The sequence below is a fragment of the Scophthalmus maximus genome, chromosome 2 (assembly GCF_022379125.1).
Source record: "Scophthalmus maximus strain ysfricsl-2021 chromosome 2, ASM2237912v1, whole genome shotgun sequence".
Lineage (NCBI taxonomy): Eukaryota > Metazoa > Chordata > Actinopteri > Pleuronectiformes > Scophthalmidae > Scophthalmus > Scophthalmus maximus.
The window spans coordinates 4,310,280-4,328,573 of NC_061516.1; the positions used below are offsets into that span (position 1 = coordinate 4,310,280).

At 40.4% G+C, this 18,294-nt stretch overlaps 1 protein-coding gene across 3 annotated transcripts in view; it reads left to right on the forward strand.

Moving 5' to 3' along the window:
* Positions 1-18,294, forward strand: part of ap3b1a (adaptor related protein complex 3 subunit beta 1a) — a 57,649-nt gene that overhangs the window by 5,336 nt on the left and 34,019 nt on the right. For 2 of the 3 annotated variants that reach the window (XM_035626103.2, XM_035626104.2), the window contains exons 2-10: positions 4,412-4,487; positions 4,630-4,704; positions 7,559-7,654; positions 8,047-8,207; positions 9,204-9,270; positions 14,595-14,777; positions 16,315-16,470; positions 18,004-18,101; positions 18,211-18,265. In XM_035626103.2, coding sequence (XP_035481996.2) covers positions 4,431-4,487; positions 4,630-4,704; positions 7,559-7,654; positions 8,047-8,207; positions 9,204-9,270; positions 14,595-14,777; positions 16,315-16,470; positions 18,004-18,101; positions 18,211-18,265 — 948 coding nt within the window. In that variant the 5' untranslated portion in view covers positions 4,412-4,430. Of the gene's footprint in view, positions 1-2,976; positions 3,250-4,411; positions 4,488-4,629; positions 4,705-7,558; positions 7,655-8,046; positions 8,208-9,203; positions 9,271-14,594; positions 14,778-16,314; positions 16,471-18,003; positions 18,102-18,210; positions 18,266-18,294 lie in introns of those variants that run through there. The other variant, XM_035626105.2, reaches the window with a different exon arrangement.

The following is an 18,294-nucleotide window of genomic DNA, read 5'->3' on the forward strand; positions in this document are numbered from 1 at the left end:
TAAAGTCAAAGCAGCATTCCTGTATTGCTCTGTAGTCTCAAGGGCCTGGTCTTAGTGACAGATATTTCTATGCCAGGCCCCATAGTGAGGCAGGAAATCATGTGACCAATGTGTCATCTGTGGCTGAAGAGATATTTCACCGTGCCAGACAGATTTCCTCTATAAATGTATGTACATGCGCTACAGTAAAGACAGGATGTTGAAATTTAATTTTTATTTTCTGCGGAGATGCATTATTATTAGTGAGATGTATGTCGGCATTTAGAAAGCAGTTATATTTTCACCTAGAAGTGATGCAAAAGACCGAATGTTATTAGTAATTGAGAAACTTTACTAGAATTGTTCTGCTTTCAACGTCTAAAACTCTGGGAAAGGTTTGCACCTTTGGTTCCATTATGAAGAGTTGGTGTTAGGGGATGTTTGAAGTGTTTGACGTGGCAAAGCATTGATTGAAATGGTGCAGAGTAAGATGATAGATTATCATTGCCTCAGTGCCTTATGTTGTTAAATTTTGTAGTAGTCCATGTTGCTGTGGCCAGTGTTTCTCAAATAATGAAAAAATAAGCTCTACAGTTACACCAAAATTCAAAAAATATTCATTTCTGCTAATGTAAAATTACTTTTTTCAATTATACATGTAGCTTTGGGTATTTCCATGTTTTATTTATTAAGATAAAGGATGTTAATCCCCTTTTTGTGGTATCACAAACCATGCAAAGCCCATTTCTGAATCTACTTATTTAAGTGAAGAATGATTTTTCTCACTCTTCTCCCCATTACTCCAGACTCGTACATTTTGTGCTGTCTCAAACCTTATTCCCTAAGACAAACTGTTAGACAGGCGGGTCTTGGCATCCTCCACCAACCAAAGCTGGACAGTCTGCTTTTATTTTTCCACTGTTATTGAAGATTAAATTTATGAACACAGTATGAGTTATTCCTTTTCTATATACAAATATGTGTTTTTTTCCAAAGAATTCTTATTGCTCAATTGTATTTGGCTAATACACTTTATAAAAGTTTATTTTAATTGGAAACGTGCTCTACTGTGACCCCCCAACTGTGTCTTCTCATAGACACTGTAAGTGCTAATTGTTAGTGTTTTTTTTCAAGGTCAAGAAAGAACATTTAACTTTAAGACCTTTAAGTGCTCAGAAAAGAAATGGAAATGTGAACATCTTTAATTCAATGTCAACTGCACAACCGCCTAAGGAATATTGTTTTATACATATGAAAGCTCAAGAACAGCTACTAAATACTCTTCTGTGTTGAGATTATTTTTTAAAGGGAGAATTTTAATTAGTTATTGTTATTTACACTCCGGCACATGTTTATAACCCAAACATCCGTTCCCCCCTCCCTCTGATACTTGTTTTTGTTTCTTGGCAAGGATCTACAATTAATAAGTCGAGCATAATACTGTTCTGGAGAGGGGTCTTGTTTAGCAACCTTTAAATATTCAGCTCTAAAATCCATCTATTTACAGTCTGTTACAAAATACAGTACTATGATGAGAGCCCAAGTAACTTCTGGCTGATATGACTTACAGCCACATGGAGGCACTAATCTCTGCACTCCGTCTGACTTGTTGTTTCCCCCAAATTCCATTGAAACACAGAGCTGCAGTCATGATAAACCATGAGTAGGTATTTGTGTTTTGTCCTCACATATAACAATGGCATTAAATAAGGTGGATGCACACGTGGCCCATTTATGACAGATATTGATTAGGAAACTGCCATTGGTAAATGTATATGATGAAATAATTATTCTCAGCAGTGATGTAGAAAATATTCATAAAGTTAAGGATCAGCCAGACGTGATGCAGATGCAGGTATTTGGCTGTTTAATTTTTGTGTTTAGGCGTTGGATGCGCCGAATAAAATCCGGTTTTTCGGCTCTGCCCTGGCTCTGTAAATTAAAAACAAAAAAAATGGTACGATGTAGAAAACATCACTCCCCAAGAGACGGGCTAGCAGACACTACGACTAAGATTTTTTGGCCTTTTGGTTAGCGCGTCGGTATCACATACCAGAGGCTGCAGGTTTGAGCCCCGACCAGTGCAGTCAAAACATCAACAACAAACAATCTTTCTCCAAAAATCGTTTACCGTCCTTTAAAAAAAAAAAAAAAAGCCATTCAAGCTTGAGATTCTCGATGAAGTCTTTAGTTGCCTGTAAACTTTAGACAATAGTGTTCCGTGTTATGTACTGCATTGTGGAAATGTTTTAATTCAATAACATTCGAAGGCATTGCTTGTGTGAGTGTGACGTATTTGTCAGCTTAGTTGGAGTCATTAGGTGGTCAGGCCCTCGGATCAGTTATTTCCTCCCATAGAAAAGAATGTGCAGGAGGCAAATGTTCCAAACTGTTTTCCTGACATTCAGCGTGGTGCTGTTATCTTTGATGTAGGCATGTCCTTTTGCCCACAGTCAGTCAGACTTGGTGGTGTATGTGCACTTAGTGAGAGTTACAGTTGAGAACAGTACAGTGGAGGTGATGAAAAGTAGCTCAGTGTTTACCCACCAGAGTAGATAAGGCCCTCCTTTTTCCCCTAGAGGGAAGTGGCCACAGTCACACACAGGCAGAGTCACATACACTGCCAGAGGGCCAGAGGTAAATGAACATGTATAAGAATACAGGAGTAATGGGTTAATATGACTGCAGCATAGCTGACGGGCAGTTAGTTCCAGAAGGAATATGGACCTCAGCAGAAGGAGAGAAGGCGCTACCCTTAAGTGTGAGGACGACTTGCCATTGGTGATCTCGCGGGGCATCTTGTGACTCTTTTTGCCCATGAGAAGAGGAAGGGAGCAATGAATGACCGGCACAAAGCCAGTTCATTCTGTGGTGTTTTTCCAAAAGGTCCCAGTTTCGACAGTTCTGAAACAACCACGAGGTGAGAAGTGGACTAAATAAATAAAGCCAAGAGAACAGGGCAAATAATTACCACAGCTCGGTTTTTGCTGGATTTACAGCCAGTTGGATTTGTGGACTTTATTTTATTTATCATTTTTTAAGGCACTAAGACACACAGGAGTTACTGGTTGTTCGACGTGTGTTTGGGCTGCTGTGGAGGAAAGCTGGTATGGATGTTGGTTTCTCTTTGCGCTCGGAGGCAGTGGGAGCTATGCGGACAGCGATGGTGTCTGCTGAGAACTTACAGCTCACGCTGAAGCCTGAGCTGAGTCAGGAAGAACAGGCCCTCACACACAGCAACAGGAGCCCCAAGGAGACACACAAAGTCGGGTACTGTAGTAAGACCACACACACTACTGGTTTTAACTCGGAAATCTATTGTAAACTTTTTTTTTTACTTTTCCCGTCGGGTTATTGTTTCCTCATGATGTTGGCCAGCTGGTTTCTAAAGTTTTAGAAAGAAAATGTTTTAAAAAAATATTTGAAAACCAGTATTGTTTAAGGTGTAGTCACATTTAAATAATGCATTGATATTTTTATTAAGTATTTAGTATTCTACATGTTGACCTGGTAAAGGAATGCAAATATGTTCTGTAGATTATTGTAGCAGATATATCGGTATTGTTGTATGACCGGAAGGCATTAACAAGTTGCTTTTTCAGCTGTAAAATATCCTGCTCAGTATGTACGTAAGTCACACAATCCATCATCCATTTGTGTAACATTATGAAATATTTGGATGATCGTAGCTATTCGACTTTATAAGCAAAAATACAATATTGGTTTGGCTATTTAGATTATTTTACCAAAATTAAAATGATCCAATGGGAACGTCTTTGGTTTATGACCTCTATCTGCAAAATTAAAGTATGGAACAAATTAAAATCTGACCGAATAGAGTCAGAGGAGCTCGAAAGTTATTACAAATAATCTTTAAGCGACCATGAATGTCTGTACCAAATTTCCTGACAATCCATATGATACTTCTTGAGATATTTCAGTCTGGAAACAAAATGGTGGACCAACTTATGAAGGTAGATGAGCATCAGTTGTGTTGGTATTTCTATCCCACATGTTTTTTTCCATCTGAACTTTACATTTCGCAGTGCGAAGCCTCTGTGCAGAACAACCAACCTGCTGTGTAGCTTTACAATGACGATATGTGATAGCATTAGCATTACCCAAGGAAGGAGCATTGTCGTCATGTGAGCGGGGAGTAATTTTAGCAGAAATTGTTGAGATGCAGCTGGTTAAGATCCAAAAGTCTTTTGTCAATATGCCACCTGACTCCTATAGAGCCATAGGAGCCGGTGTGAGTCTTGCATGTGAGCCCTGTAATCTGTGAAGCTTACACAGATGTGGTAGACATGGAGGTTTCACATTCCCTTTGGTCAAGCTCTAGCTTTTGAAACTGATTAGTCAAGTCACCTCAGTAGGCCTTACCCTCTCTCATGTTGACCAGAGTAAGACCAACAATATTGTCTGTCCTCAGGAACGAAGACCTGAAAGAGATGTTGGAGAGCAACAAGGAGTCGCTCAAACTGGAGGCCATGAAACGGGTCGTCGGGGTGAGTACATCACCCTGGACCAATCTCAGAACCTTTCTTTCTGAATTACCTCACACGTTGTCGTGTGTGTCTTCTCTCAACTATTGAGTTTAATGTTAGTAACTAGTGGATTGCATAATTTAATTGCTTGATTTACTTTCAGCTGATTGCCAAAGGGAAAAATGCATCTGAGCTGTTTCCTGCTGTTGTGAAGAACGTCGCAAACAAGAACATAGAGGTATGACATTATTACTAGATGGATGGATGGATGGATGGTTAGATAGATAGATAGATAGATACTGTATTGATACCAAGGAAATCAAGAAATATATCACGGGAAAAAACACATCATTCCTATTACCACAGTTGACTTGTGCAGCACAGCACGTGAGATCTCTGCATGATGTACTGTAAAAGAGGCAACTTCCTCATACAGAACAATAGTAGGCTATCCTTTATTTTGTTTTATTAATGTACCCCTTTTGAAAAGTACAAAAAACACAGACTCTCATGGGTTTTACTCAAGGAAATGGCTTTAAAATGATTTCAGAAATTGATATATTTCATAAAGAGAAAAAGATGGGAAGGACTGAAATAAGGAACAAAACAACGTGAATAAATAAATAAGATTATTTGTGGAAATATGGTACAGTCTTCATACCTACTGGTCCAAAAATGCCATGTCTTTAGAGAAATCTTGATCTTGTGGGTTCTTCTCTTCTCCAGGTTGATTTTCTTTGCATATGTAACAGATGATGACAAATTAATTCCAATATTTAACACTTAACTGTGTATTCTCTATAGCTGCTTAGACATGCTCTGAAGTCTGGATGTTATCCTAAACTTTTCCGGAAGGGCTGTATGCGAGAATGCAAATTTAGCTCTGGACATTTTCCAGAACTTATCCTGCCAGCCCCTGAATAAAATTTCTGGAAAATGTCCTGAAAATTCATAGCAAGCAAGTTGGCATTTTGATGACGCAACAAAAACACTGTTTTCGACAGCAGAATTATCGCCATGTCCTACCTCCTGCATGCTGTACCACAGAAGCCACTGAATGTTCCGTAAATGTTCCTGTTGGTGGGAACGTGTTTGACTCGGACAATCATTGTCATATGTGAACGGCAATCACTGGAATATACAGCTTATGTCTCGTAGTTTTGACAATGAGCAGGTCATTAGCAGTTTGGTTTAGTCACAGTTTGCATCTCTTGTGGAACTATCACTATGAAATCCACGAATCCTCTCAGATGTATGGTAAATTGTGTGGATGAGTTTAAAATCAAAAATTGTGAAGTGAGATCAATGTCTTTCAATCAATTTTTAATATCACAAATCTGTCTCCTGTTTCACTTAAACCAGAGAGCAGAATTATTAAAATTTGCCATGAGATTATTAATAATTTCATTATGTTTTGCAGCTTTCCTTAGATAGCAATAACTCTGGCAGTAATAATTTTGACCTCTCTCTCGAGGTCTGTGATTGAACTTATTTTTCTCGAATCAACCAAAAGTAGCGCAACTGCTTTTATTTCACAAATCCTAAGTTGGTGAAGCAGCCTCATGAAGAGTCTGTGTGATACTGTGTAAATGTTTTATAAATTTAAATTCTACCCGTCTAAATCATGTAGAATGTGAGCCAGTCTTGACAGACTAGTGAATGGCCAAAACACTAAGCAATAGCTCAAGAGGGGTTCCCATGCCCGGTGCCTGTGAATATTGATTAGCAGCAGCGGAATAATCAGGTAGCGTAAGGGGCAGCATGTGAGCGCGGGGCCCGAAGCCGTGTGCTGTGTGCAAGGCATGCAGCCGAAGCAACTCATGGCAGGGTAGGGGAGCAGGTGGGTGGATGTAATTGGCAGAAGAGAGCCCACACTCACGTCTCCTCTCTCCCACCTCATACACACCAGCTGCTTAGGTAGTGTGAGGTCTTGGACTCTCTCTCTCTCTCTCACTCGGTTTCATTTCCCAGCTCTTCCGCACTCTCCTCACCGACGGCATATCTCACTAAAAATGGCCTCTTCCCTCATTCCCACCCTCATCCTCCATTTCTCCTCGTCGCTGTGAGCTGCCATTGATCTCCGCTAAATAGCAAACAGCCCAAGAGCGTGCAGTTTATTGATGATGCTGCGTGATTTAATAGCAATGCCCTTTATTTTCCTTGATGATTGCTGCACTTCGTTTTAACACCACATATCATACATGAATGTATGCTACCATGTGAAGTTACACGTGAAAACATTTCAAAATGAAATCAGTACTCTGCGGTCATAGAAAGCGGATCCTGGAGGGCAGATGGGTCGTGTCTCCTTTTATAGTGAGTAATGCCATTAATCCCAGCGGTAATGACCAAAATGATGATTGAGAACTGTGGTGCGCTGCTGCAGGTCAATACTCGCTGTTTTAGAAAAGCCTGGTGCTGATTACTGGATAAAGCTCTTGGTGATTGCACCTAAAATGTAACCTTACCCCTGACCTCAACGTTGAATCAGTTCCCAAATTAAATTATAAATATGCCCTTTAAGTAAGTGGTAATTTTTTTTATAACCACTTTTCTTCCAGTCCCACGGCATATAAATCCGGAGCCTTATTGACGCAACCAGCGCTGTTTGTTCCCCTCTCTTTCTGAGTAGGTGATGTGAATCGGCAGAGGACCATCCTTTGGTCTCTACTTAAACTTGTCAGAAAGCAGGACAAATATTATCTCAGGCTTTCCTGCGAGAATGGTGTGGAAGCCAAAACACCAGACGAACCTCGTTCTCCGCCTGAAACAACACAGGATTGAAATTGCAGCGAGTGATATCAAGACTGGAAAACTTTCTATATCAACTCCCTTTATTCCACCCCTTGAAATAATAAATTCAAATCTACCACACATAAACCAAGCTAAAAGAAGACTCCCCTTGTTGCTTGTATAGGCGGAGTCTTTCATCTTTTGTTGGTTATCAAAACACGCGGAACATCCTCTCACGTAAACCTGCTTAAGTTTTAAAACACAGCTGGGTTTCTAGATTGCTTTCCCCGTATGCTGCACTAATTCCCAGCCGCAGCTGGTTCAATTTATTGCCGTTTGATTAAATTGTCCTTCTGCAGCTTAAGAAGCTCGTATATGTCTACCTGGTGAGGTACGCAGAGGAGCAGCAGGACCTGGCTTTACTATCCATCAGCACCTTCCAGCGGGCCCTGAAGGTAACACTTCTACTACTTTTATTTTTACAAACGATGTTTTAATATTTATACATACATGCTTGGATGTTGTGACCAATCTCCAAGAGTCGTTGGGAACAGAATATTACTGACATCATTTAATCTGCCACAATATTACAAGTGGTTTTAATGGCTGATCTGTGTATTTTTCATGCATGATCATCTTCACATGTACATTTTAGAAACTACTGCCTTTAATGAGATGCCAACCATGTTTTTCTTTTCCCAAATGACATAATTGTTGCTATAGCGCATAATCTGTAATCTCAATGTTCTGTTAAAGGCTTCAGCTGCAGTAATAATAATTTATTGATATTGTTGAAACAAAACATTGTTTCACACGTTGACACAGTGGTTTCATCTGTTTGTGGCAGGACCCAAACCAGTTCATCCGGGCCAGTGCACTGAGGGTTTTGTCCAGTATCCGTGTCCCCATAATTGTCCCCATCATGATGCTGGCCATCAAGGAGTCTGCAGCTGACATGTCACCGTATGTCAGGAAGACTTCTGCCCACGCCATCCAAAAGCTCTACAGGTACAGTTTCTCATGCAGGAGCTGCAGACACCACGGAGTAAAGCCAATGCTACTTTCTGCACTCGTCAGCTTTTCTGGCTCTTTGTACCGCCTCATTCCTGAGCAGTGAACTGAGCAGTTAATACACTAAATGTTGGGTAATGTTGACATTAAGGGTTTTGCCTTGCTGTTATCTTCCTTTTATCAGAAGACTCTTTTTGAGACTGGTATACTTGACTCAAAGATTGATCTCAGGAGAAGAACAAGGCTGTGTCTGAAATCACTCCCAGTTTACTATGCCGCGCCACTTCATTTCCTCGGCACCATTTAATTTAACTGTCTAAATTCTTAACTGTGAAATTCATGCTGTAAATAGTGCACTTATTCCCACAATGGAAAAAAATTAAGTAATGTCCATGGTATGGGAGGGTTGCAACTAACTAATATTTTCATTTATAATTAATTTGATTAATCTGCTGATTATTTGCTTGATTAACTGATCTGACATTTTGTCTATAAAATAGTGAAAGGTGCCTGCTTACATTTCCCAAAGCCCAAGATGTTATATTGAAATATCTTGTTTCAGTCAACAAACGGTCTAAAACCTAAATGTATTCACTTTGCAGTCAGATATTACAAAGAAAAACAGCAAATAATCACATTTGAGAAGCTTTAAGCAGGAAATGTTTTGGGGAATTGTTTTTGCTTCAAAAGGGACTAAATCTGTTTGTTATATACTCAATTTGCTTCCTTGAGATTAACTGTGTAGTGTCGGTCATATAGGAGACAGTGACTGAGTGATTACATACACAACCTTGATCAGAGAATAAAATATGCTCAGAGATGAATGGTTGAATCTGTGGTAAGCAAACGGACATATCAGTATTCTGAGCACACAGAGGGGACATGATTCAATTTGTAAGTCCATCAAGCTTTCATATTATGTGAATAATTGCCATTGCTTGGATGACATATATTTATGTCAAATCTCTCTCTCTCTCTCTCTTTTGTCTTCAGCCTGGATCCAGACCAGAAGGAGCAGTTGATTGAAGTGATAGAGAAACTGTTGAAAGATAAAAGCACAGTGAGTACACACTGAGCAGTAAGTGCTGCACAGTACACTTGTTGGAGAATGCAGACCACTGGAGGGCGCCCCAGTCAAGCGATTTCCCTCTTAATCCTCCGTCCCACAGCTCATTCGGCAATGCCATGGTTTGTTAACACCCACTTAAACCCACACATCTTCAGATGCTCCCTGTTAAGTGTCCATTTGGAGGGAATTTTCGCACTGATGCTAGTGTCAGCTTAATTTTCTCAAAGGCTAACTTCTCTCTTTTTTTGTCTTACTCAACAAAATGGCCGTAAAAGAGTCGGATCCTCAAATGCTCTGTTTAGGCCAGTCACAGACACAATGCAGGCAGCCCATCAGAAGTCAGCAGGCAGCGTTCATTTTAGGAGGTCACCATGAAAACTAAGGGTGTTTAAATGCCAATTTCAAATATGTAGATTTTGGCTACAGAATGCAGAGTGTGTTGCGCTGGTTCGCGCGTAGTCCCAGTTTGTTGTGGTTATGTATTCATAGCGTGTACCTATGATTATACAAACAAAACAAAGCAGCTTAGGCCAAGGGGGGGATGGAAAGCCCACTACCAGATGCATAGCATATTTAGCCCCAGACGCTAACGAAGACAGATGACTTCTCCCCGTTGGAGCCCACATTGTGAGTCTGGGGACAGAGAGAGAGGGCACTATCATCACACAGACACACAAGCACTATCAGTTGGTGATGAATGGTGAAAAACCCAAACAAAGTGGATACTTAATGGCTATGAAGCAATGCATTTTTGTGGTATTATAATGCTATGTACCATTTTAGAAGTCACACAAAAATGGAATGGAAGTGTTGGGAGGTGCTCCTAGTCTTCTTCTTGTGTTGCTGAAGGGGGAATTGTCGCTTAGTGTGAAGTGCCATTCCACAGAATTTACCCATAAAGGTCAGTCGACTAGTCATTAGGAGGTGTAGCCGTCTGTTTAAACAGGTTTGTAATGTCTTCTGTTGGAATTTTGTTCAAGGAGAATAACTCATGATGCCGTTTGGGTTAGTTCAACTCAATTTGTAACAGAAAGCTCTGTAGGGTGTGATGACAGGGATGGAGATTGGGTGCATCATGGGAAACATAGGATCCAGTGTTTTTCGCAAATGACCTATAATAGTTAGGACATCTCTCAGTAGCGAACCCCAACTTTATGTTAGTGCAAAACTAAATCACTGGAGTGCCTCTGATCATACTGTTGTCATAATACTGTTTATGTGAACCGCCCAGTAATGAAGTCAGTGAGAGACTGACGTGTTTGAAACATTCACGCACTAGTGGAATTATTTTCCAGAGTTATTAACTATGCTTGCATGAATTGACATTGTGAGCAGGTAATTAAATTTATTTGTGTATTAACCAACGTCTATTTTTTTCCCCCTAAACTTTTATAACATTAGCGATGGCTGCATTGGTGTCACTTTCATGGTCCAGGTATTGCGCGTGCTCGATTACTGGCTCGGTTTACTAATACTGAAATGAAATGGAAGCATCATGTTTTGTTCCACAAGTCAAATGTTCTGCTTTGAAAAAAAAATTGTCGCAAGGCTCCTATAATGGTTGGCCGTATCTTTAGACCCTGTTTTTAATGTTGGCTTTGCTCCTTTAAGTATCCTAGTAAGCCTTTACATTGAGCCAGTGTGCACAGTACTACTGTATGTACCTGGAACTGGCCCATGGAAAAGAAACACAGGCGTGTTATTTTCGTAATCTCTTGTCCTGCTATAAAATGTAAAACAATATCTGCTTGCTTGCCACCTTTAAAACAGCCTGTTTTAATGATGTGTTTAAGTTTCCAATGCAGTCTTGCTTCATGTGATGTTAATCTACCAATTTAACGACAAATCAGTGAAGTCATTTGCTTAAATTCTATTTAGCTGATGTCACTGTGCTGCCTGTTAAAGAAGGAAGCATTGGGTTATTGTTCCAGGGGCGGCGTTGTCCAGGCCTCCTGACATTTACCTTTACAGATGTGCCTGTTTGGTTAAATGGCTGTGACACATGGGAGCCTGCTTATAGGCAGGATGGTTTAAAGAGAAAATGGGAAGGCCTGATGACAGAGACAACATAGGAGTTTGTGCAGCTGTTTTACCGTGATGGATCTATTATCCAGCCATTACAAGATAAATGATCGATCCCTCCCATGCCCCCCCCGCCGCCGCAGCCTTGTACCTTTTGCAAAATTGAAATGAGAACGGGAAGGGGGGCGGGGGGTACAAAGATTAGGGGCTAGGTGAGACGCCCATTAATTTAAGAGTAAAAGGGGGGAGAGGGAAGAGTGCAGGAGAGGAGCGAGCATGGGGAGGATAGGCCGACCCCACACTGGGCCATCAATCAAAAGGCGCACGTTGTCTCTGGCGTGATGACCCAGCACTCTCTGCCTCTCTGGCACCCTAATTAGAATTCATAGCAAAATAGATGCAAGGAAACGGTTTGGGCCCTTCATAATTTTATAGGAAATTTATTGTTATTAGAAGAACCATTTGCTTAGTGTGATTTTTCCATTACCGGCTTGTCACGCAGGGTAGATAATATGGTCGAGGGTGGAGGAGGAGGAGGGGGGTGGAGGCGTATGAACTCCATAGATTGGGGTGTCAGTTTTGTTGATGGTGCATGTAGTTTACCTTGGAGCTGTGTCTAATGGGGGAAGTTGGAAGAGAATGCACAAAGCCCTGCAGCGGGATCCACATGCTCAGAAATGGTGCTGCCTGTAATAGCCTCAGAGACAGGAGAGGTCTATGGAGAACGGCAGGCGCGAGTGACGCCCTCATGCAAAAATGCATACCAATTCACGCTGAACGTATATGATCTAATTGACTACTTTGAGTAACTGGAAAGCCTTGCTACGGAGTTATTTTAATGTATATACAAGCTTATATTACTCAGTTTTCAGGATTGTGTTTAAATGAAGCATCAGAGCTTTGCTTCCCATCACTGTTTGGCAATGTTTGTTCACTGTGAATAGTTTTCATTGGAACTTCTCTCTAATATGAGAGCATTTTACACTGTGTTAAGTGAATTTACCAGAGTAATGGGGACGCTGTTGGGAAGACATGCTGCTTAAAAAATGTCAACATCAAGTCCTGTGCACCTCCTTTGTATCGGGGTGTTGGCAGATCAAATGAAATCAAAACCATCAGTGTACCAATAGACCTTCACAGTATTTTAACTTGTCACAGCAGGAAAAGCACCGGTTTTTTATTGACTTTTTGTCCAGTAAGTCAATATGCACAACACCGAGGCCCTCGGACTATCACATCTAAATGTATATGCAGTCATTTCAGGGTATTAATTACACCTCTGTCTATTTTGCTGTGAAAAGGGTCTTTAGAGATGAGAGTTGTTGTCTTCTTTTGGTATTCAAACTATCACCAGTGTCTCTAAAGATGTAGGCGTGCTCAGCAGATTAATTGTATACCCCGAACATATCACTTCCAACAGAATGGTCTTTTTAAGTTCACATTATGCTTTAAATTACCCGTGGAATCTACTCTTGCACACTTAGCCAAATATTACTGAAAGCAAGGTTTGCTCTTGAATTGGGTTCTCTTTGTTCATCAGGCGAATCAACATATTTAAAGAGACTGTGCTCAGTTTATTTTCCAGAGATGAGATCACACAGTTCTGTCCCTTAAACATTATTTGACCTGCTTGTGCTGAATCAAATGAAGTCATCGAAGTGCGCTAATTAGACACAGCTTTAGCAGCTTTAGAATAGTGTGATGTTTTTACTCACTGTGACATACCGTAATATAGCATCACAGAAATATGCAGTGAGCACAGAAGAAGTGTGCAGAAGCATGGCCGTGTACATAATTGCAGAATTGAAAACCAAATGTAATATTTATTCTATGATTTTATTGTTGTCTGTAAAAAAGTTTTGGCTGTCAATAGTTACCCTTAGTTGCCACTTAGCTCAAACTAATGCAGTCCTGTATTAAACCTGCCCTCATGAAGGGTGTCGTGTTGTGTTATTTTTATTTCAGAAAGCTGTTTATTCCACTAGGATTTAGTTTGTGGTGCTGTTGAGCTTTACTTACAGGAGTTTCTATTATTGTGTCCACTTCATTTTGTGCTAAAGAGGCGAGGCTGAATAACAGAACTCTCTGTACAATGCAATACAAATAAACGACAAACCATATCCTCCAAAACGACCATGAAGTTGAACCAACACTTCTCTAAAACAGCTTTAACAAAAACTACTATAACCTTCATTTAATGCAGGACTGTAATCTTAGCTAGATGTACCTAATTTAAATTTGCACCTGAGGGTGATGGTACTGTGCATCTGGTAAGGTCCAGACTGTTGGCCTTAAGCTACAGTAGCTGTATTATGCAATTGCCCTCGCTGGATCCACTTGCACACATCTTTGCTTGAATCACATGGCATTTCTGTGTGGTGGGTCGCTCCATAAATGTAACTTTCTGCATCATAAAATGTATTTGTACGGTATGATCCTCCAGTGATTCATTCATCAGTAAGGATGATGATCATTCTGATATAAGATCCAGATTTCCTTGTGTATCTTCAGACGGGAGCCGTGCACATGACATTTCATACATACAGAGTAATGCACACACAATCAATGCAGGCTCATGACAATGCTGATGGGTAAAATGCACCAGGCTCCCCCAGGGCCACCGGGGGGCCAGAAGGCTTTAATTGGGAAGACCAGATTCTGCTCCCTTTCTCTTCTTCTTCTTCACCCTCGCCTGCCCGTGATAATGCCGTTTGCATATTAATACGCTGCCATGTCACTCACTCAGTCTCGCAGTCAGTCAGAAAGCCAGCAGGCAGTGCGATGGTAGGGGGGCATGCAACGGCCAAATGGGTTTTTCCCTCCTGCCAATGAAATACAGTTGATTATTGACTCTCTCAGCTGCGGCTTCCTCCTCCTTCCTAAAAAAATAAATAGTAAAAATCCAATTTATGAGGAAGATGTGAGGAACACTTATTGATGGATTTGTTTCACAGGGTTGTATAAAATAAGTCAGTTAAAAACCTAACGCGCAAACATTTACCTTCTAATTATCAACTAACTACTTAAAAGCAGAGCTGTGCGTATTTTAATCAGAGTTGTAAATTGGCATTGTGTTTTTTGTTTGTTTTTTCAAGTGCAATTATAGGAACTGTTTTGACCGGGGTCATGTCCGTTAACCAGCATCTCATTTCTCCGGAGTCTTTATATTACAGCTTGTTAAAAAATTTAAAGTATTTGTTCAATTTATAAACTGCTACACATTCGTACAACTTCCATCAACTTCTCCTTCATGATTTGCTTCATCTCTCCTTCCCATTCAATCGTCCCTGTAGCTGGTGGCCGGCAGTGTGGTGATGGCCTTTGAAGAGGTTTGTCCAGATCGCATTGACCTGATCCATAAGAACTACAGGAAGTTGTGCAACCTGCTGGTGGATGTGGAGGAGTGGGGCCAGGTGGTTATCATCTCCATGCTGACCCGCTATGCCAGGACTCAGTTCATCAGTCCCTGGAAGGAGGTGAGACACTCAGGACTCCCAAGGACCACAAACCAATTGGGGACAAAATCCATAAAGCGTACACCAATTGTATATATTTTTAAACCTTCCAAGCTTTTTTGATAGTGAGCAGGCTGGCCAGACACGGTGACAACTTGTGCTCGTGCTCATGCTAACGAATCAGTTAGTTTTCTTGTCCTGTTCTCATGTGCACCACAGGACCCATAAGAATGAAACACTTGTTTCTTGGTCTGAATCATGAATATGCCTTCTCGGTATGAATCTTGTTTTATGCGTGCATCTAACTGATTTTTAAGGTTTAAGTCTGGTGATGCTACCTCATTTTCTCAATCATTGTCAGTTCATCCCACAAAAAGAACAAAGCCAACAACAACACACACGCACACCCAGTCGATTATTTTGACTCAATTTCACATACAGTGTCCGTCCTCCTGCTTAAATTTAAACCTCCTTGAATACACTGTTTTCTATAAACTATAGCACCCAGATGTTGTTGGAAATATCAGGCCTTTATTTTGAATTTAATTGAAATACTTTATTTCGAACATTTAAAAAATAGTAAGAATATTTGTGAATGTAAAAAATGCCTACTGTATACAGTAGTACAGGTCCTACTCCCATCCCATTAATTGTGTTAATAATACTAATAATAATCAATAATCAATCATTATCATAACATTTTCAAGGTGTAAAAACTAAAAAGAAGTGACGACAACAATATCCCCATTAGTGTGCTTTGAATTCACCTTCCTCATTCCTGTATCTCTCCAAAATAATTTCTCAATACATCATTTTGAACTGTCTGATATTTGTTTTACTTTGTTTGATTTCTTCCTCCAGTCCATTTCCGAAAATTACCCCACAAACTGATATGCACATAGTTCTAAGACTGGTGCGTACACAGCGATTGATCAGCCACAGCATTAAAACCATTAAACCGTTGGAATGTTGCAGTATTACTGACCCATTTCTAAGTTTATGACTGCAGCAAGAATCCATGGGCTTTGGGATGAAAACCACAAATAGGAAATGGAAGTCAAAAAGTGTTCAGGGATAGACAAAAACATGGTTTGGTATTTTCATGGGATTTGTTCTCAATGAGAAACCTAGAATAACACCAGGCTTATCCTTTTTAAAAATACAACTCTGGAAATGTATAAATTGAAATGCCAAATGAGAATTGAAGCGAAAAAGTCTTTTTTGTCTTCTTCATTTAGGAATCTAGATTTACAAAACTCCTGTTTTTTACTACTTTTATACACTTAGCCATTTTACAGTGTTAAATTTCTGTACAGAATTTGTTTCATGGGAAATGTATTAATATGGACAATGAATAATATTTCATAATGCATTGTACCACCCAATTTGCATATTAAAGAACCGCCCAATATTCCATCAACTCAAGTATAAATTCCATCAAACTGAAGCTGGTGCACTTTCATCTCACAATAAATCATTTGAAAAAAATGGTGGTATATCGTCCATAATTCATAACATAATGGATGTCTAATATCTGTGTGTGTTGTTTGTGTTTCAGGGTGCCATGTTTGATGAGAACAATGAAAAGGCGTTCTATGACTCTGACTCTGAGGAGAAAAAAGACCAGATGGAGGCCAAGACTTACATCATGGATCCAGATCACAGACTGCTGCTGAGGAATACCAAGCCTCTACTGCAGAGCAGGAACACCGCTGTGAGTCAGGCACAAAACTTAAAGATCCCCTCCAGTCACGTTTTAAAGTATATTTAAAAAATCAGCTATGCCTAATATTTTATTTAACATTCTTTACCCCCCAAAAAGTTTATAAAAACGCTCTGAAATGGGGATGGAAACCATCCACTCTCACTCCCTCATTGAGGAATTCTGAGGCTATGAATATTCATGATAAGCAAATACCACAGGCCCCACCCACCACAGCTGCTCGCGCTAGGTTGACCTGTGGAACAAGATGGTTAGCGGCAACTTCGGCAAGATTCAGCCATAAAACTTTCACGAACTGTTAATGCTAACACACCTGCTGACTTACCTGCCGTCCTCTCGTGGATGCGTTGCCTCTGCGTGCACTGGAAGTTTCCGGTTTCTTTGCCTACATATGCATATTCGACAGCGATTGGTTTTCTGTAGTGCACAGAAATCTCCTAATCTAGGAGAGGAAATGCGAAAACACCTCTATAGTGACAAAATATGCTCAGATACAAGTCCGTATAGTCAATATCAGACATTTTAGTGGACAGAAACAGAAGAAAATATACTTTTTTAGTGGTGGGGGGCACAAACACACATCTGGGATGAAGCTGATGGGAATTCATTGTTTAAATGATGGGAAAGTGTAGCGTGTGCAGCTTTTTTTTTAACATGTTAAGAGATATATCAAGATCGGGTAAACATAGATTTCTGAGTGCGTCTCCTGTCTTACCACTGTTTCAGGAATAAAAGCTACACAACGACTTGTGCTGCTGCGGGCCTGTGCAGACGAACATACACTTTCAAATGAACCTCCCGTCAATAATACATCCCAAGATTCTCTGTTTAATAAAGTATACGCCTGGACACATCAAGTCAAAGACATGGGAATACATGCACACACCTGCTAGAAGTGCACCGCCCCAGATTGGGTATATATGAGTGTATATATGAGTGAGTGCAGAACTCCATCACCCAGGAGTCTCAAGGTCTCTGTCGCTGTGTAGCAGCAGGAGAAAAAAATGCTCCCAAATGAAAGTGTTGATTAAAATGTGACACGCTGTGTATTCACTCACGACAACACGGTGACATCCTCCATCTTCATAGACGCGTGAACCCTTTCATTCTGCCTGCAATGATGGACACGCGTCCTCTGGCTATTTAAAGCGTCACTGAAAATTACCTTTATGGAGTCGTGTCATGAGTGCCTTTGTGGAGCCCTATGACATGCATGTGAATAAAGGTATTTCATATTAGCTTGGGTTGACAGATGGCGGTGTACTGTAGGTGGTTTAATAATGACAAAGCACTTAAAAGTTTGAAAGTGCTTTTCAAAGTGTTAAAAAGCAGAACATCTAGTGAGAGTAACGTATAGAGTCAGAGAGCTGCACATTCTGGAAAGTGACTGAAAATTGATTCAAATATCAAAGAAGGAAAGAGAAAAAACTAAAGACATCATCTAAAAGCAATTCTATGAAAGTTTGTTCAACAATAATGTACTTGAATTCTTTTGATTTCTGACGTGTGTCGCTGTGTTTCCAGGTGGTGATGTCCGTCGCTCAGCTCTACTGGCATCTGGCCCCTAAACATGAAGTTACCATCGTCACAAAGTCCCTGGTCAGACTATTAAGAAGCCACAGGTACTGTATTGTCAGAAATATACTGTATCTCCGCCCGTGTCGTTCACAAGTATCTCTGTGTCAAGGTATTTGTCCTCCAATTGTGTTATTTTGCCTTTCTTTTGCAAAGAGAGGTGCAGTACATCGTGCTCCAGAACATCGCCACCATGTCCATTCAGAGAAAAGTAAGTCTGCTCGTGGACGACAGAACACA